Genomic DNA, 21,196 nt, shown 5'->3' on the forward strand with positions numbered 1-21,196 from the left:
ATTATTGAAGGCAAAGCTCGAAATTTTTTTTTTTATTAATTAATTTTTTTTATATTTTTGTTTTGTTTTTTCTCACTCACAGGTCAAATTGACTGGCTCCAGCATGAATCCGGCACGTTCCTTTGGTCCCGCTGTCATTCAGAATGTATGGACGGATCATTGGGCCTACTGGGTGGGACCGCTCGCCGGTGCCGTTGTTGCCGCCATCATTTACCGGTTTGTCTTTAAGGTGCGCAAGGGCGATGATGAAGATCATTCTTATGATTTCTAAACCATGCCGCTCCAGAATATAGCTGTAAAATGAGTACAGCAACAAAACGCAGCTATGTGAGGCACACAACCACAGCAATACATACACACATCCATATGCCTCAAAAATGCATGTGCTTGCAAATGACGACGGACATTTTTGATTTTTGTTTTTGACTACTTTTGCCAATTCAAATAGTTATTAGCGGTATAAGTTATCATACATAACTTACTTACATATGTATATACATACATATGTACACATGTATGCACGCACTTGTATTGAAAATGAATATGAAAATGTTACGTATACGCCACACGCCACCATTTGTATTATGCATAATTTTATTGGTAATTTTAATTTTTAGTGAAGTAAGCACCCTATATACATATGTTTATATATCGACACTTGCAACTCATATGCCAAAAGTACAATCATTCATATCAGAAAGTGAGCGCTTACCACCCAGCAGCGCAACACTTCAGCACCCCACTCATTCGCCCGCGAGCACCCATTCCGAAATCCACACATTCCCGCCGCCCAAAGTTGCCACAGTGTGCAAGTATTTGGTGGCAAAGGCGAAAAGGAAAAAATTATTGTAAAAAACAACATTTTTTGTAATTTCCTTTAAATGCTAGCGCACAATTTTCGCAACAAACAAATTTTTATAAGCAAAAACTCCAAAATTTTGTCTTCAGCCGCAAAACAAAAATTATTCACCACCCACCGTAGTTTCTATAGTAACTGTAAAACGCATGCATGAAAACTTTGTATTTTTGTATGTCAACACTTTGAAGAAAAATTTGTAAACTTTTGAAAAAAAAACATTTTTTGTACCTACAACAACAACCAGTTACATGTCACCGCTCTAATCAACCGTTTTACGCCACGTACATACACTTTTGATATAAATATTGTATATGTATACTTACATGATTACAATTTGTTTGTAATTTTAGAAAATAAGCGAGGATTAACAAGTGCAGCAGTGAAATGAAATTTACAATTCAACAGTTGTTTGCAACAATTTGCCCTAAGCGATTAAGCAAATTACGTTAAAGCATATATTTACATACATACATGTTTACAATACATATGTTAAGCCTTTAATTACATACATACAAAGCAATTATATATTTACGTATAGATATATGTATGTATGTATGTACCATATAACATATGTATGTGCATATGTACTTTTATTTAATATACATGTATTTATATGGTTAACTTTATGTGCCTGTTGCGCCATTATAAATGTTATTAATATTTAAATGAATAAATAAATGCTAAAAAATATTTAAATTTTAATTGTTTTTTTTTTGAAATTAAATATTTCAGGAAAATTTTTGGTGTAAGTATAAAATGTTTGCAATAAAAAAATAATTTAAATTTTCTTTATATAAACAAATTTTTTTATTGCCAATATTTTTTATATAAAGTTGTGTTTGAATATAAATAATTTTTTTAATACTAATAACTACATTTCTTATATAACTTTTCGTTTTTTAATATAAATACTTTTTTTTATATAAGTTGTTTTTATTATAAATTATTTTCCTTCATAAATTTTTGTTATACAAAAAAATTAATTTTGTTCATAAAATTATTTTTTTAATAAATACGTTTTTTAATATAAATAATATTTTTTTATAAAAATATAATAATTTTTTAACACAATTAGATATGTACATATGTACATACTTTTTGATAAACATAAATATAAATATTTTTTTTAATTTAAACTAAAAAAAATATTTTCTTATATAACTATGTATATGTTATTTAATATTTTTTTTATAAATTTATAAATAAATTAATTTTTTTAAATTTTTTTTTTTTTTTATTATAAATATTTTTTTATTTAATACTTTACTTTTTAATATAAATAATAAATTTTTTACCAATATATTTTTTTTTGTTTTTGAATATAAATACAATTTTTTAAGTAAAAATAAAGATGAATTTTTTAAATGAAAATTATAATTTTATAATTAAATTAATTAACAAACAAAAATAAAAGTATTTTTTAGAAATAATAAATTGTTTTTACAATTTCATTTGCTTTCATTGCTGTTTACCTGCATTTCGTATAAAAATTCTAAAATTTACTCTCAATTCAATCGCGAAATAATTTAATAAAAAAAATTTATTAAAATAACTTTTAATGAAAATATTTGTAATAAAAATAGTTTTTAAATATACATTTTCATACCATTTTATTAAATTTCACATTTTTCTTTCTTTAATTCATACACAAATTCTTCCTTAATTTTATTTTCACATTCACGTCGCACCATTTTTAATAAAAATATTATTATAATTTTTTAACATAAAAAATAATTTTTAAAAATAAAATAAAAAATAATTTTGTATTTAAAATTAATTTTTTGCTATTTTATTTATTTTGTCTTCCACTCCCCTTCATTTCGTACGACAATTTACTCATATGGTAAGTATTTCGTGCTTTTTATATAAAATAAATAAATAAAAATAATTTTTATTTATTATTTTATTTTATTATTTTTATTTTTTATACCATTTCATTAATTTTCATTTCCTTCTTTCTTCATTTCGTACGAAAATTGCAAAATTCACCCACATTTCCTTTCGCATGCATGCACGTCATACGCCCTAGTGTCCGCCATGTAAATCGGGTTCGCGCAAATTGTTGAAATTCTAAATCAGTAAACTTGCATTTCACCAGGCAACCAAAATCGTGCAGCAGGTGTCTCGCACAAATTTTATCAGTACATTTCACACAAATGTAGCATGAATTTAGGCGTTATCTGTCATGCATTCACAATAGCCGAAGCAATAGGATTGTGTCTATGCTAAATTGTTTCATATTGTGCACCCTGTGCCACGAATTAATATTTTGTTGGTAGCAACACAGCATTTATTTCATTGAGTTTATATATACATACATCGGTATAAACATACATATAGTTTATAAACACACACGTTACAATACCTACATATTGTACTTACGCTGTACACTGTTACAGTGTACATTTTTATAAGAAAAAATACGTGTTTAATTTATTAAGAAATTCATAGTTTTATTTTTACTATAATTTCAATAATTTGATTATACTATAATTTCGTTTTATAAATTACCTAATTCGTCGTCACCTGCTCAATGATAGCTCAACACAGCTCCTTAACACACTTACTTACTACACACACACAAACAACGCTCACTCACCTGGCCGGCTTCGGCGAAATCTTTTATTTCAAAAGTCAGTAAACTTGCATTTTACCAGGCCAACAGCAGCGTCCAGCAGGTGTTTGTTTTGCACAATTATAACAAAGCGCGTGACGTCACTGCAAAATGTGGTGCAACAACAAAGTTGCTGATAAACAGTGTATTCACAATGAATATTTTGGTTTTTGTCTCGACTAAAGTACACTTTCTTGCACACCCTGTGGACAGCTGTACGGCATTTGCTAACATTTTGTTCTTGTTTGGCATATTTGCCAGCAATAACAAATAACATTTTGCAAAGCGAAACCCAGTTATTGCATTTTATCAGTAAACACCATAAGTGCGTTGCCTTAGATTTGTTGTTATATTTGCTGTATGGTAATGGGTATGGGTATATTTTGGTATGTTAATATGTACATTAGGGATGTAACAACAGGTTAGTGATTACATATGATTTTTTTTTTTTAAGAGTAAATATACTATATTTTATACTTAGATAAATATTTACTTGTAAAACGATTTCATGTATTACCAAAAATAATAAATATTAAATTATTATGAAATATTTAATAAAAACAGCATTTTCTGTGATCAATCTTTAAGGTTTTCCCATGGTAAAATTAATAACGCTGTTAATTTTTGTAAAAGAATAAGACTTTTGAAAATTTACTACGTAAAAAACCTTGAAAAAACATCCGTTAAGTATATTTTATGTACACATGACAGTTTCCAAAGCTTTTTGGCATGTTGCGTTATGTGTTACATATAAACAGCTGGGGGGAAACAGATTGTGTTTAGCATAGCAGCGACGCAAATGGAAATTAAATATTTATGCCAACTTAAAATGCTCTGTTTGTTTCTATAAATCTTCTGATTTTCACAATTTTGGTTTCGAATTAAAAAAATGCCTTAGAATCTCTCGTCTTAAGTGCTTAATTGTTTTGTCCATATAGTATTATTGGTGATAAGAACCAGCGGGATGAATAAAAATAGCAGCATTTCAGTAGATAGTTTATGTCTAATAAATGTTTTTGACATTGAACTACATAATCTAAAGATTTTAAATATTATGACTTCTTAAAAAATTCCTTGAATTCATGGGAAATTTTTATTATATTTTTTTAAGTTCTTAGACACCTCTAAGAAATTAACTCCAAGTATGAGTTCTTAACTGTAAATATAAGATAGGCAGTTTTATATTTTTTATATTATCAGTAAGAAATAATATTCATACAAGGTGTGTTCTAAAGTTAACAGCACTTTAAAAAAAGAACAAATGTTTTTTTCGGCAAAATCAATTTATTTTATTTAAAATAGTCTCCTTCCGCCTCAACACAGCTTTTCGCACGGGCCAAAAGCATGTCGAACGAGTGTTTTAGCTCGTTGGCTGGTGCAAGCCTTTTGAACGGCCTCTACGTCTGCATAACGTTTTCTTTTCGTCGGCAAATGCATTTTTCCGAAAAGGAAGAAGTCGCACGGTGCCAAAACAGGTGAATACGGGGAGTGGTTAATGGTTAAAATGAGATTTTTGGTCAAATAATCGGGCACAGGCGTCGATCGATCTGAACAATGGTCGTCAGTCAATTTGTGCGGAACAAACCGTGCACACACCTTTCGGAAGCCGAAATGTCGATCAAAATGCGATAAATCGATGTTTTGGAACTGTTCAATTCCATTTCCATGAATTTCAATGATGATTTCGGCTGATTTTTGATGAGTTCACGCACAGCTTCGATGGAATCGAAAGGTTTAAAATGTTGGAAAAAGCCTTCGGGGATAATTGTTTATCGCGAGCAAGTGTTTTTGATTGGTACAAGTTATTCAAAGAGATTCGAGAACGACGAACTACGTTGAGGACGGACATCAACATCAGCTTTAGATCTGCACGTCAATAAAATAAAGGAATTATTACTTGAGAATCGACTATTAACAGTCAGAGATCTTACTGTCATCGTATGAAGATAGGAAGGATCAATGAAAACCTTTTTCAAAGAACATTTGGGCCTAAGAAAAGTGAAAGGACGATTGGGGTCAAAATCCCTAAAATTTTTCAAAAAACTGCGTCGCGTTAAGGTCTGTGAAACAACGCTTACCGACTAATAGGATGTCATGAAACGTATTATTACTTTCGATGAGTCTTGTGTTATGTCAAGGTCAAGGTTATCAATAATTAATAACAATCAATAAGTCAAGGTTATGGTATGTTGACAGTTTTCTTCGATTACCGAGGTGTGGTACACTTAGAATTCCTTACGACCGGCCAAACTGTCAACAACGAATACTATTTGGGTGTTAAGCGTCGTTTATACGAAGCTATTCTTAAGAGTCTGGAATTATAGGTTTCTTTTTGAGTTTTTCACCAAAATTTCAAACAATATCGTGCAGCAACGACCGTATAGCCTTATTTAGCTCCGTGTGACTTCTGACTATTCAGCAAACTCAAACAACCGCTCCGGGAAAATTGAAGTCAATTGAAGACATTAAACGCAAATAACTACGCTCATTGAAGGCTTTTCCGGAAATTGACTTTAACAACTTCTTGAGTATTGGAAAAAACGTTAGCACAAGTATATTGGGGCGAAGGATACTTTGACAGGCTCAACATAGATTTTAAAGAATAAATTTAGAGATTTCAAATCATGAGCAAAGCCTTAATATTTTTAGCTCATGGTAGTATTTAATATAACCCTTTTCTTTCTCTATTAGTTTTAGGTGATGCATAAAACCGTTAGGTGAACAAAACTATTATAATCTGTAGCAACATGTTGGAAGAGTATAAATACGTACTTTGTTTTAAACTGAATTCAAATTTCTTAATTTTTTTTTGTAAAATTGAGTTCATTTCTGTACTGTGAAAGTTGCTTTGAATAAACTTTCGTTCTGTGAGTAGCGTGACTTACGAGTATTTATATGAACACAAGTCCCAATCACTCATTACATATGAATGAAAATTCTACTCTCTCTCCGTGGACATGTCCATAGAATCAATAAAATCATATAATGAAACTTGTAGTGCAATGAGGAAAAAGTTAAACAGTCAATCTAATCCTCTGAAGAATATTTTGAAATTTTCGAAAAAATTAATGCAATAATAATAATAATTAATATAATTATAATCTAGCTTTAGGAGGCTTTAGGATCTAGCTTTAGGAATTAAGAATCTTCAACTTTTCACTATATTTGGAATTTCGACAAGGCTCTTCAGCAGATAACTTTGTACTAAGTGAAATACCTACAAGGTTTTATACGCTCTTTCGAATGACGATAAGACTCGGATAACCTCGAGGGGTTTTATATAAGTAAACATCTCAACTTGTTACTGCTGAATAGTCATAATACTTATCATTTTTTAAAAGTGCTTATAAATAAAAAACAATATTTACATATTTATATTTAAAATCTGCCTGAAACAAAGGGAGAAGTGACGAGTCACAGGGATTAAAGTATACTCTTAGTCATTGTTTGAAATAAATTATGGATGTATGTGGTAAATAAGGCAAAATGTACATCAATCTACTTAAAAACATACATACATATATACATATGTACATATATACATACATATGTATGTATGTCTTAATCAATTTTCTCTCGCTTTTAAGCCAACAATTTCGAATACAGATGTGTAAACTTGAACTCTCACATATTTATAGACATATATAATTTAAAAAATGTATAATCAAAAGTATATCAAATTAGTCAGTGTGTAAATACTCTCACATGTGACTTACGAATGTAGTTACATACAACGTTTATATGTATGTGACCTGTATAGTAACCACTCAAAGTTGCCGCTTTGTTATTTCAACGCCCAGAACGAAAGCAGACTCTGACTAAGACAATTCTCCAGAATTTTATACAAATCATAATAAGTTGATATGAGAAATAAAACCAAAAAAAAAAAACAAAATATTTATTTACTGCAAAGTCAAGTTATTAATAGGCGCTTCTTGACGCAAGAATTGCGCTTCTTATCATCGAAATTACAATAAATGAAATAAATTTAAGTAAATAAATGTATGTAGCGCCCTGTAAAAAGATGGCACACATCCAATGTACATAAGTATGTATATTGTAATATGAGCACCCTACTTTATTGCTCGCCCATGCAATTCTTCACTCATTAATTGTCATTCAGCGTGTATGTCTGGATGTGTATGTGTGCTTCCAGTGTCAAGGTCACTGGCTTATCAATTTCCCGTGAAAACAATGTTTTAGGAAACACAATAATCATGTGTTACAGGTCAATTGAAAAGTCACCGGCCTGACAGATAGATGGCGCTACTAGAATTAAATCCACATATTTTTTGGTTAGCCATAATCTTCAAACAACTGTCGGATTTGAGATTTATGTCATTTTGATTGAAAACAGTTGTTTCAAGTTGTTAGTGTTGTTAGTGTGGAAAAAAATGAATAAAAGGGAACTTCGAGCGTTGACAAAGTATTGCTTTTTGATGGAAAAAATATAGCTGAAGCAAAAGCTTGGCTTGATAAGGAGTTTCCGGACATTGTACCAGAAATAACATCCATCAAAGATTGAAATCCATCAATATATTGAAATGAGAAGACTAAACGTGGTGAAATCAGCACCGAAGACGATTAACGCCATGGACGCCCAAAATATAGTAGGTTGTTACGGACGGAAACATAAAAAAAAGGTCCACAAAAAAATTTTGTCTGACCACAAAGTGAAGTTGCTCGAGATATCAGGCTCTCTAAAGATCTTAACTGAACTTATATTTGGGTATGAGAAAGCTCTGTGCAAAGAGGAAGGCTGTACAAGGCCACTTTTGACCAAAAACAACGACGAGTTGATAATTCCGAGCCTTGCTTGGAGCTGTTCAAGTGTAACAAATACGAGTTTTTGGCTTAATGTGTGACAATGGATAAAACTCATCACTTTACACCAAAGTCCAATCGACAGTCATCCAAAATATTTGGTTATACAAATAAATAAGCTAACGTATGTTATTTAAGAGATTTGAATTACTCTGTAAAATACTATAAAAATAAAGCTGTATTAAAGGTACCGAAAATAAGTAATAATTTTTATGAATAATGTACTATATTCTTCGCTTGTATGATATATGCCAAACAATTTACAAGTAATTTGCAGACCGAGCAATTTTCTGTGGTTAAAACAGTGAGTCGAAAATTTTACAAATAATTGGATATAAAAAAGTGCTCCAAAATGGCTGAAATGTTGATAAAGGCATTGCTTACGATCAATTCACTGTAAGTAAAAAATTATTTGTGATTATTACGAGATTTTCCAAGAAGACAAGAGAGGTCTGAATAGCAAACCTTATTCGGAATACCACAGTGAGACAGCAAGCGATGAGAACTTGATAGCATTACTAATAAAGAGTGTTAGAGGACTGTTGAGTCAAGATTAAAGAAGCTGCAGAAGAAGTAGGCATTTCCATTTTGCTTTCCTTTAAAATTTTTAGCAAGATTTGGACTAAAGACGTCTATGTGCGAATTTGGTTTCCAAAACGCAACAGTTCAGGCCATATGTAGATGTCAAGGGCATCATTTGCTTAAAAGGATTATAACTGAAGACGACTCATGGGTATTGGGTACCATATATGAGTTGTATTGCTTTGAAGGGCTCAACAAATAGTTTTGTACTCTTGCAACATGTTGCTACAGACTATATAACGGCTGTGCTTTTTAGCTTAAACTAATAGAGGTAGATATAGGGTTATCTATACATATATAAGTGATCAGAAGGATGAGAGTTGAAGGAGTGAGTTGAAATCCGGATGACCTTCGGTCCGTCCATCTGTCCGCGCAAGCTCTAACTTGAGTGCAAATTAAGATGGCTTGATGAAACTATAGATGATACACATGTTCCTTGGCAAAAAAGTAAGGGCAATTTTGTAGATGGGCGTACATCACAATGAGAAAATGGTTGAGATCAGGCAAAAATCACGCCTACTCCCAAATAACACAATTTTAAATTACATCTAATCGTTTGACATTCCAATATATATATCAAGAACCAGTCAATATATGTGAATAAAACTTTTCTCAACGCCAAAAAACTGTCGAAATCAGATCATTTCAAGAATCCAAACGCCAAATATTGGTTTGTCAAAAAAGTCTTGCGGTATTTTCGCTAGTTGGCGCTGAGAGCGCGTAGTTCTAGTTTTAGTCATCGCATCGGGTCATGATTGATTGATTGTCGTTTCTTTTAAGTCATTCGGGAGTAATAGCGTCGTAAACATGGAGCAAAATAAAGAGAAAATACGGGCATATTTTACAGTACTACATACTACGATAAAGGCAAAAATGCATCTCAAGCCGCCAATAAAATTTGTGCAGTTTATGGACCCGATACAGTTTCCATTTCCACCGCACAACGATGGTTTCAACGTTTTCGTTCTGGTGTAGAGGTGGTCAAAGATGCGCCACGCTCCGGAAGGCCTGTCGTCGAAAATTGCGATAAAATCGCTGAATTGGTCGAAAGAGATCGGCATACTAGTCATCAAACCGTTATAAACTATTTGAAGAAGCTTGGAGTCACTAAGAAGCTCGATGTATGGGTGCCACACGAATTGATTCAATAAAAATACCGCAAGACTTTTTTGACAACCCAATATGTGAACCATAGTGCGAATAATATCAGTCAACATGTGTGATATATCATAAAAATTCGGAGAGAAACCTTTTATAATAATAGTATGTCTGTATGTAAGAAAATAAGTTGAATTAGATCAATACTTCTCTTAACTCCAAATACCTAATATAAAGATTTTCGAACTTCCAGTTGACTTTTTGGTATATGAAATACCACTATGAGCAAAAAATAGTAAGACTTATTAACAATTTGCCGGGTCAGAAGGAGGTTCGGAGTGACTTTTGACCTAATTTCATGTGGTTTTCTCGGCTTTGAATCACCTTTGTCGCGATTTTCGACCGATAGATCGTCTGTTTCGGGGTTGTAAGCATAGATCCAAGATTCTTCTTCTTCTTCTTTACTGGCGTAGAGGATCCAAGATTCACCGCCAGTAATTATACGTTTCATGACATCTTGGTAGTCGGAAAGCATTGTTTCACAGAGGTTTGCGCGACGCTGTTTTTCGAAAAAATTTGGTGATTTTGAAACCAATCATGCTTTCGCTTTTCTTAGGCCCGGATGATCTTTCAAAATGACTTTTACTGATGCCTCCGATATTTCAACAATGCCAGTAAGGTCACTGATTGTCGATTTTCAAACAAAAGTTCCTTTATTTTATGGACTTGTTGATCATCAGTTGATATGATTGGCCATTTAGACGTGGTTCGTCGCCAATGTGTTCTCGGCCGTCTTTGAATAATTTGCATTAATCAAAAACACTTGCACGCAACAAACAATTATCATCGAATACCTTTTCCAAAATTCTCAACGTTTTCGTATCAGAAATTTCTTTTCGCGCACAAAATTTAATGGAACTTCTTTGTTGAATATCTCATAGCCGAATGTACTTTATGTATTTCATACTGAACACTAATGATTTGATGTGGCATTTGGCACAGTTGCCTCTGACAGTGATACCAACCTAGGAAAAAAATATTTCGACTAATGGGTTTTCGTACGAAAAGTAAATTATAAAGTCTTACTATATTTTGCCCACAGAAGAATATCAACCAAGCTAGTTTAGTATAAGGTTTTGCAACACCTATGTATTAGTATTGCGCCGGCTTTGATCCGTTCGAGTTGCAAGTGCATAAAATGTTCGGTTGCAACCGAACTTAGCTCTTCCTTACTTGGTTTTCAATGTTTTTAAAAAATCTTAAACATCTCGTATATATAGTACTTACATATACACATGTATGTGTAATATTTGTACACAATTAGACTTACATAATTTTTGCAAAGCTCTAAAGTATGGATCTGAAATAATGTTTTCCAATGACATGCGCAAAACTTACTCAGAGTGGCACTAAACAGCACATTAGCTAAAAATATGTTAGTACATACTTATATACATACATACTTATAGATAAACAAAGTTTATTTATTTTAATTTGTATTGTTTGTCACACTTGTCGCTAACTATATACATATGTATGTATGTGTGTATATAGGCATGAACATTGGATTATCAACAGTTTAGCCGGCTAAACAGACATGCAATTGAACGAATTACTCACCGATTTTGCACCGATACAGCGAACATCGAGCGTCAAGCGGCAATATCGGTTGCCCGCAAACGCCTATCGCATTTCGAGGTGAAGAGCAGCAAGCGGTTGCAGCTCCACAGAAGCTGAGGTGCCGAACTCCGCCAGCATTGTTTACAAGCCAAAGGTGTTCAAATGTTGTTTATGCAATAAATACACCACCAAACTTAATATGTAAATATGTAGGTGAATATTTTGCGCATGTGTTTGTTGTAGATGCCGATGGATTTAAGCCCGAAAAATATACGTTGCCGATATGTCAAGGCGTTTAATTAATTTAACCGCGAGTTATCAACTTCATGACGAAGGAATTTGCACTAAAATGCTGGCGGTTATACAACAATGCACCAACAATAATAACAACAACAAGCGAACTTGTATGAAGTGTATGGCTGACTGAAAACGATCATATTTCGTCGTTCACATGTGCGCGATAATGCTGCCTGGCAGCGCGACGCGACGCTGAGCTCAAGCCAATATTTCAGCGGGAATACAATTTGATGACACTAATCGTGCAGTCCAGTTGGAAAGAAGTTCTGTTGGCGAGAAGACGCCTCAAACAGCTAGTGGCGGTATTTTATTAAAAAAAAAGCGAATTTAAAAAATTTGTAACAGCGTGTGAACCAGAAAAAAACAGTGAAATGGTAATTGTAAAAAAAAAAAATAAAAAATTATTGTTTATAAAAGTTAGCTAATTTGCAAATTTACTCCACTAGGCGAGAGTGTTGTTCATATTGTGCGGTGCTCTGCTTTTGAATTTCGCCTTGACGCAAGATTTCGAACCAGCTCCCTTGGAGCCGGATGTAGACCCGGATTGGGAGCCGGAGCCGGAACCGGAGTTAGAGCCGCAGCCAGAGCCAGAGATAATAGAAACAACTACGTTGAAAGCGACCACTGAGCAACCCACAACAACAACTACGAGTGAATCCATTACAGATCCACCAACAACTACAACAACAAAAGAAACACCCATCTTCACAACGCCTCCCATAACAACTGAGGGCCTTCCCGCCACAACTGTTGTTATAACAGAAGAGACCATAACGCCCACAACAACAGCAGCAACTCCACCGCCTACCACGCCAAAAGAAGAGCCAATAACAACGCCTACAACGAATATCGACTACACAACACCCACCACCACCACCACCACCACAACAACGGCTAAACCTTTCACATTTATTCCAACAACTCCTAAACCTTTCCCTTTCATTCCAACAACAACCACCACCATAACACCAGTGATCACAACCAAACAAACAGGCTATCCTCCGTATCGTCCAGTCAAACCATGGAATCCTTATACACCACCCACTCAACCGCCAAAACCCAGTTATCCCCAAAGTCGCTGCTATTACCGCTCGCAACGTAGCTCACCGCATCTACAGTGGAAATGTGGCTGTAAGTAGCGAAACTCCAAATTCTTCTAACTTTTCTCGTATTATTTTTGTTTTTTTTTTTTTTTTGTATGCGTTCATACGAAAATCTCTGCGTTATTACCATATGAGTGAGTACATATGATTATGAAAACCCAAATATGGAAATTATTCTTAGCTTTTGAATTCTCAAAAGTTTCTTAAATACGATTCAGTCGTGTGCTTGTGTGACATATCGTAGATATCTTGAAATGAATCATAAAATTAGACTATGTGAGAACTAAATTTGACTGAAAACTAACTAGTCCGAAAAGGCCTACTTTCATACCAATTACTATAATACCTGAAGTGAATACAATAAAAAAAAAATTTGTTACTCCCAGAAGGTAGAAACGTCGAAGATTTTATAAAATGTAGTAAATGATCAACGTGACGAGCGAGTCGATTTACGCATGACTGTATGTTCGTATACGATGTGTGTTCAAAAAACTACGGCAATTTGCGTTCTTTGAAAAAAAATATTTATTCATTCGTCCTTCAAAATAGTCCCCAATCGATATTATATACTTAAGCCAGCGCTTCTTCCAATCCTCAAAATACTTCTCAAACTCGTTTGTTGGGATCGCCAGTGGTTCTTTCAGCGATTTTCATCTACCTTGTAAAACTAGGGTCTGTTAAAATTCTCTTTTAATATGTATATATATATTTACTTGTGCCAACTTTTTTCCAATCCTCGAAACAGTTGTTAACGTCAATTTCCGGAATAACCTTCAATGCGCATAGCGATTCAAGATGAATGTCTTCAATTGACTCTAAACTGTTTTCCCGGAACGGTCTTTTGGGTTTGCTGAATAGTCAGAAGTCTCACGGAGTTAAATCAGGCTATATGTATACGGTGGTTGCGGTGGTTGTTTGAAAGTTTGGCGAAAACTCACGAAACTCACGAAGAATCAATGCAGTATGTGCCGTTGCATTATCATGGTGCAAAAACCAAGAGTTGTCGGCTCATAGTTCCGGCCTCTTCTTACGAATATCTTCACGCAAACGATGCATAACACTGTTGGCAGTTTGGCCGGTAGGAAGGAATGCGGAGTGTACCACACCTTGATAATCGAAGAAAACTGTCAAAATAACCTTGATTTATGATTTTCGACTTTGTTTTTCGGTTCTGCTCACCAAAAGCAGATATTCGTCCGAATTTGAGAACTTTTCCCAAGTATCGATACATGACTCATCGTCAGTGATAATACGTTTCATAACATCCTGGCAGTCGTCATGGTTCCAGTGATACTTCCGATATTCTAACGATGCCAGTAAGACCTCTGACTGTGAATCGTCGATTCTCAAGCACCAATTCCTTTATTTTGTAGAGCAGTAAATTTCCTATAAAATCTAAGAAAGGAGATATTTTTTCGAGTATAACAGCTGGAAGCGACTTATGAATTTTTCTATCTGATAATAAGTAAAAAGTAGGAAACCTTAAGGCGGTGGACCCATTTTCTATTAAGAGATCATACAGTACTTGTAGAGAATTGCTTAGGGGTATCTCATGAACCTATTTTTAAGGATATCATTCGAAAAAATTTAAATTTTTTTGAGCCACCCTAATATTTATGCACTTTTTGGTAAATTAAAGTCAGTAAACAAATATTATACAAATTTCCCATGAATTCATTGAATTTCTTACGAAGTCATAAAGTTTAAAATATACATACGTCAAAAACATTTACATACACAAACTTTCTACTGAAACGCTGCTATTTGTATTCATCTCGCTGGTGCTTATCACCAATAATAATATATGGAAAAAACGATTAAAAACTTTGCGAGAGATTATAAGGCATTTTTTTAATTCGAAACAAAAATTGTGAAAATTGGAAGATTTGTAGAAACAAACAGAGCATTTTAAATACAGAGTTGGCATAAATGTTAATTAACATACATGCATACATAACAGAATACAGTAAAATTATATGGAAATATGTCTCAACATTCCGACATATCATTGCTATAAACAGTTAATTACTTTATGTGTCCCAGCTATGCTAAGCACAATCTGTTACCCCTCAAATGTTTATATGTAACTTATATTGTAACATGCAACAAAGCTTAAGAACTGTCATGTATACATAAAATATACTTAACAGCATGCTATTTCCAGTCTATTAGAGCAAATTAATCACGCGTTAGCGCATCTGCGATAATATGCTAGTTGATTTTTGAAAAGTGCTCCATTCCGTTTAAATTATTTTACAACTCATATTACTTTCAAAACATCAATTGTATCATTAAATCGATTGCTAGCCCTGACAATGGCTTAGTAGAGTTTAATACAAAGGCATTTTTTATACTCTTGCAACATGCTGGTATAGAGATGATTGTTTGTAACTTCAAAAACTGGTCGATATTTAATAGATAAAGAGATGAAACGAGTTGAAATCCCCATGTCTGTCTGTAAATGCATCCCTTGAAGCGATAACTTGAGTAAAAATTCAGATATCTCGATGAAATTTGGCACGCGTATTAGAAGTTACAAGAAGATCCGACGTTTTCGAGACAAATTTTGTTCAGCGAAAAGGCCACTTCCTGGCTCAATGGGTATATAAACAACAAAACTGCCGCATCTGGGGTGAAGAGCAAACTGAAGATATTCAAGAGCTGCCTTTTCATCGAGAAGTAAAAACAGTTTGGTGTGGTTTTTTGGCTGCTGAAATCATCGGTTCATATTTCTACAAAAATGATGTCGATCAAAACGTAATCGTCTATGACGACCTTTATCGTGCGGTGATAGCCGACTATTTGATGCCTGAAATTGAAGCTCGTGATATCAGCGACATTTGTTTCCAGCCACTTCTCGTATCAATCAATGGATTTATTGAGAGAACATTTCTTTTTTCTGTGATGATATGTAAAGTCTAAAGTATATGTGGATCGCTTCGCTTCGATTCAGGCCTTGAAGAAAAACATTAAGCTTGTTATTCGCGAACGAGTCATCGATTCATTTCCACGACAGTCGGGTCTACGTAACCGGAACGGACCCGAATTTTTATCCGGCGAAGGACTGTCAACTCGGCAGAATTCTGCCGCTATAACAACAACAACAACGAGACATCGATAATTACACTCAACGGATGGATCATCTGAGACGTAGCCACGGCCAATATTTGAACGAGATAATCTCCAAAAAATAAATGCCAAAGAATGCTCCTTCGAATGAGAAGAAAGATGTCCCATTAAATTTGAAATTTCTGTGTTTTTTCTTTAAAAAAGTAGGGAAACTTGAAATGAATCACACATATTGCAAGAAAATGTTCAGTTACACCCGAACTTACTACACCCTTACTTGTTTTTTATTAATATTTTCCCTTGTTCTCACTACACAGATTGGCAATATGTAACGCATGAGCATTGCTATCGCTGTTGCCTCTACACCGATGTCAGCTACGCCGGCTGCAACGAAGTCAATCGCTATTACTGCACACAAACGCAACAACAAAAGTTCAAAAATACGAATGCATACAGCAATTATTGGCTGTACTACTAATGGACAGATGCATGGACCCGTTCATATATACACACACATACATATATATAAAAATGTACGCTCTGCAATTGTAGTGGTGACTGTAAAGTGTACAGTGAAAATTTAAACAAAATAGTAAGCACGTGGAACATATTTAAGTATCGGGCATATAGCTTTTGTGTATATTTCTGTAAATTATTTGATATTTTTATATGCAATGTTGTGCAATTTTTTCCATTATTTAATATTATGTATGCCTGTATTTGTTTGTCGGTTTGTAAATAAAAATTGTATACGATTTATAGCTGAAAATAAAACTTTAATAAATATTGAATGTCAATGATTGCACAATTACAAATTGCCGCGCAACCAACTCGAATTTCATTACTAATGACAATGGCACAACAACAATTAGCTACATGAGTATACTACATAACTACGCTTTAATTGATATTATAGAAATTACCCAAGTGCAGGAAGCAGTCCTTTGCATGCTGTTGACACTGGCAAAAATCGGGGAAGGGCGGTGCCAACACCTCGTACATGATCTTTAGTAAGTCAATGAATTTATTCAGCGACTTTGAGTAGTCGCCGGCTTCGTAGAGACGCTTGGCGGTGCGTGTCATCAATTCGGTATCCTAAAAAATAAAAATACAATATAATACATTAAAATGAAACAATAGTAATCAATAAAATGAAACAATAGTAATCAATAAAATTATAAAGCGAAACAAAAACTTTATGCATGCGCACCTGCATCACTTTGAGGCCCTTCAAAATGTTGGTGCTCTCGCCGCAAGTCACGCATTTAATCATGAAATCATTGCACGTTGCCGGCACCTCAATTATAGCCCTACACGTTTTGGGGCCATCACAGCGGAAGCGTATGATATCGGTCGGCATGTGTTCGAAGGTGGGCCAATTCTCCAGACACGGATCGCAGGTGCAATCGAACCAGTACAGCTCTTTGAGTTGTGCCTGCCGCTTTTCACGCCCTTCCTGCGTATAAATGGGGCCATAATTCTCGGCGATTTGCAGGCCCGCCTCAATGGGACGTATGGTGTTCACATGTATGGTAGTGCCGCGGTAATATCTGCGGTGCAATAAAAATACAAAATCAATTTTTCAAAAATATGGCATACATAATACACACCTCACCACACCGGGATCACAGGAGTGATTGAAGAGCGCCAAAGTCGGATAGAGGCCACCGCCAATAAAGACTGTTTTCTCATTGCCATCGGCCTTCTTTGCATGCAATTCGGCCACTTCGTGTGTGTTGAATTGTATGAATTGCAAACTGCGCAATATTATGCCGCCAACAGTGATCAGATCTTCAGGTTTAGGTGTTGCACCAAAGTAACCAGCCTCTGCGAGACACTTGGTTAGAAAGCGTGCCATAAGTGTATGCTGGAAAATATTGGAGGCTGATCTCGATTTTTCGTGGCGTTCCAGATGCGAGACGCGTCTATAGTCGTCGGAAGGTAGTCTGTGGTATATAAAGTAATTATTAGTAGTAATATCGGAATTCGACCTTTTGGAGTAGTGAATCGAACAAACAATTGGTATAAATCAAATAACTGGCATAAATTGTATACAATGTTTGACTAAAGATATCAAAATGGCGATTTAATTACAGGAAACTTTCAATATCTTCAAATATAATAATAAATACTTATAAATAGATCTTTCTGCTCAGGCAATATGGATATTAAGAATTACTGCTCTGGATAAAGGTTTTTCTAGAGATAATTAGACGAGTATAGGAACCGGAAAACTATATTTATGGCTTCGGTACCAAGTTTTTATTACAATTCGCATTTGGATGACAATTTTTTAAGCCAAGGTTCTCGACATACGACAAAATAGTCTCGAGAGGAAAGGTGAAACATGTTTTTGGCAGTAAGCATCGAAAGTATATGAAACAACTATATATGTATGTATGTCTGTCATTCCAATACTAGTTAGAACCTGAGTTTCTTTGCATATGCTAGATTCAATTGCCTGTCGATTCGGTAGTCTTATATAAGGGTTTTATGTTACGGTAATTTTGAATAACCCAAAATTGTTTGCGTTAAAGTAATTGTATACGGACGACAGTATATAAAACGAATCATGCATTACTTACTTGAGAATTTCATCGAGAGGTAAATCCTTTTCGATCTCATCTTTAATTTTCAAAAAATATTCCAAAGGCTTATTGGCAACAATACGCAAAGCCATATGGCAATTAACTGAAGCGCCGGAACGCCAAATCGTAGGCAAAAGACCACACTCGTATTTATGATATGTGGAACTGGCTTTGGATAAACATTCCTCGGAGCAGTAGAGCACATCGGCGCACTTTGGACAGACCACAGGTATAGCCGTTCTGAATGAAGGAAACACACACATTAAAACACTTTATATCTAAGATTGAAACAAAAAATTTCGCAACAAAATTACCTAATAAAACAGTTATCACAATGCGTTTTGGAGAATTTCTCCAACAGCACCGCGACAAATGGTTTTTCCACCAATATCTCCTCACCCACAGTAATATCAGTGGCGGCACGCGCAAAACGACCCTCCGCGGGATTCCGATCGAAGCGCACATTATCGCTGAGAAACTCCTTTTCATCGGGTATCGCCAATGTCAATTTAGCTTCACCGAATTTTTGCTGTCTCGCCGCCTGTTTAGCCGTCAGCGGATCTCTTTCCAGCATTTTTATCATGGTCATGGCATCCAAGCTCAATTTGCTGCGTCGATCCGAAGGCACTTTGGCATCATCCAAAGCAGTGATGCATTTTCTACAATTAAAAAGCGCATAAATATTTGACAACAATATTTCTTTAAAGTGAAGACATCTTACTTGAAGGAAGCTATGGTATTGGGGTAGGCTTTCTTTACCATATAGCAACGCGCCTGACGTTCGTACAGCTTGTATATGAGATCCTTTGGATAACCCAAATCAATGGAGCGCTGCACATCAATCAGGGTCTCATCATATTTCTCCATATGGAAGAGAGTGGCGGAGCGATTAGCCAAGATGATGGCGCGTTCATTCACTAAAAAGAGCTCAGTTTAGCAAAAAAAAAGCCAGTGAACCTCTTTTGCATGACACTTACCTTTGTCCTCTGGCAAGGCCATATAACTTTTTGTATAGAAAAGCATCGCTTCGAACCAATTTTTTGCTTTGAACGCCTGATTACCCTTCTCCTTGAGTTGCGCTGCAGTGTCGGCATTTTTACCAGCGAACTCCCTTTTCACTTGCAGTTGTCCATCGTGCTCACGTATGCCGGGAAATTGTTCGACAAATGCCAGCCGCTCGTAATCGTTGCGACATGCAGCGATCTTACCAATCTGCACATCAAAAACATCCGACTGCGAGTTTTTCAGGTTAAGATAGTAGTCGGGGAAGAAGCCGGTTTTCTCAATCAAAGTCATTTTTACTATTAAGTGTGGTGATTTTTGATAGTAATGCTTAGCAATTTATATATAAATATTTTATGGAATATATTTTTTAATCTTTCCAATATAAATAGTTGAACTTTTCTTTCACAAAACTGCAGCCAAACTGAAAATGTGGAAAATCTGCCCGTAACGTGGTGTTTCAGTATCTGTAGTCGAAATATATTTTTAGATTCCTTAAGAGCATTCTCTCGAAACGAAGAGAAAGCCATCTATGCTCAGAGAAAGCTTCGTTCTCCCTTACTTGCCATAGCTTCAAAAAGAATAGTAAAATTGTTTTGTTTACAAACAAAAATAGCCACGAAAACAAGATGCGGTAAGTGGTGTCAGAATAAAAATCTTAGGAGTATGGAAAGAAAATGGTAAGAATTACATGTATGTCTTTAGTTTGTTTTCTTCGTATCGTCTCTACACTTTCATGGCAGTTTGGAAGGCAAATGCGGCCGGCATAGCGAACGATATTTCGTGGTGATTACGTGTTAAAATTTTAATAAAAACTAAGAAAATTATCTAAGTAATATTGAACAGACATTCTCTGGAAACACGTTTACAAATTTTACAAATCATTGGGCCTCGGGTGATGTTTCCAATACTCAGCAAAGTTGATAATTCAAACAGAATTGGACCGTTCCACACCACGGTAATCTATAATAAGCTTTCTCAAACAAAGTTGCTGTTGCTGCGATGGAACAGAGTATCGAAAAAGACCCGAATGAGACCATTCGCTATCGCGCGCAACAATTGCAATTGTGCCCATCCACTTTATGAAGGTGTTGAGGAAAGCTCTTTCTTTGAGAGCTTACAAAATGCAACTTGTGCAAAAATTGGACTCGAACGTCCTTCAAGCGCTACATCCTTCTTAAAAAAGTCACTGTTCACTGTCACTTTATGAACAGAGGGTATCATTGCCTATATTTCTTCAAAAATGGAGACGAACGTAAAGTTACATTGAATGGAGAAAGCTTTACAGCCATGTTTACTTATACTGATGCCTTAATTGGCGAGTATTGATGTGAACAATCTTTCATTCTAACAAGACAGCGCTGGATGACATACAGCCATCGAAACAACCAATTTATTTCAAGGAACTTTTGGGGATCGCATTATCTCGCGCCTTGGGTCGTACCTATTATTACTTGAAAGAGAGTTTTCGGCTCATCATTACCGAATTCCAGTAAAAGGTAGTAAACAAAAATAAAGTTTAGCTTTAACCTTGTCCATA

The 21,196-nt window shown here is 34.8% G+C and overlaps 3 protein-coding genes across 5 annotated transcripts in view; 2 read left to right on the top strand and 1 right to left on the bottom strand.

Moving 5' to 3' along the window:
- The window catches only part of LOC105233489 (aquaporin), a 78,931-nt gene extending 77,376 nt beyond the window's left edge, over positions 1 to 1,555 (top strand). For all 3 annotated transcript variants that reach the window (XM_049452260.1, XM_049452259.1, XM_049452258.1), the window contains one exon: positions 83 to 1,555. In XM_049452260.1, coding sequence (XP_049308217.1) covers positions 83 to 271 — 189 coding nt within the window. In that variant the 3' untranslated portion in view covers positions 272 to 1,555. The remainder of the gene's footprint in view (positions 1 to 82) is intronic.
- Positions 1,556 to 11,781: 10,226 nt separating this feature from the next.
- On the top strand, positions 11,782 to 16,892 carry LOC105233490 (integumentary mucin C.1). The gene is made up of 3 exons (XM_011215592.4): positions 11,782 to 12,268; positions 12,341 to 13,025; positions 16,384 to 16,892. Exons 1-3 carry the CDS (start codon positions 12,266 to 12,268, stop codon positions 16,542 to 16,544), a joined length of 849 nt encoding a protein of 282 aa, XP_011213894.2. The 5' UTR covers positions 11,782 to 12,265; the 3' UTR covers positions 16,545 to 16,892.
- Positions 16,730 to 20,096, bottom strand: LOC105233491 (SET and MYND domain-containing protein 4). Its single transcript, XM_011215593.4, has 7 exons — positions 19,632 to 20,096; positions 19,376 to 19,571; positions 18,969 to 19,313; positions 18,652 to 18,894; positions 17,677 to 18,012; positions 17,277 to 17,616; positions 16,730 to 17,161 (listed from the first exon to the last, which is right to left on the bottom strand). The coding sequence occupies exons 1-7, from the start codon at positions 19,948 to 19,950 to the stop codon at positions 16,967 to 16,969; spliced, it is 1,974 nt and encodes a 657-aa protein (XP_011213895.2). The 5' UTR covers positions 19,951 to 20,096; the 3' UTR covers positions 16,730 to 16,966.
- Positions 20,097 to 21,196: the final 1,100 nt, after the last annotated feature.

The sequence above is a fragment of the Bactrocera dorsalis genome, chromosome 3, assembly GCF_023373825.1.
Source record: "Bactrocera dorsalis isolate Fly_Bdor chromosome 3, ASM2337382v1, whole genome shotgun sequence".
NCBI lineage: Eukaryota > Metazoa > Arthropoda > Insecta > Diptera > Tephritidae > Bactrocera > Bactrocera dorsalis.

Excerpts from the sequence above, each read along its gene's own strand:
- LOC105233490 (XM_011215592.4), top strand. Across the intron at positions 13,026-16,383 it reads TCTACAGTGGAAATGTGGCT|ATTGGCAATATGTAACGCAT; the intron begins GTAAGTAGCGAA and ends CTCACTACACAG.
- LOC105233491 (XM_011215593.4), bottom strand. The coding sequence starts at position 19,950 with ATGACTTTGATTGAGAAAACCGGCTTCTTCCCCGACTACTATCTTAAC. Across the intron at positions 19,572-19,631 it reads GGCCTTGCCAGAGGACAAAG|TGAATGAACGCGCCATCATC; the intron begins GTAAGTGTCATG and ends AGCTCTTTTTAG. Across the intron at positions 19,314-19,375 it reads AATACCATAGCTTCCTTCAA|AAAATGCATCACTGCTTTGG; the intron begins GTAAGATGTCTT and ends TTTTAATTGTAG.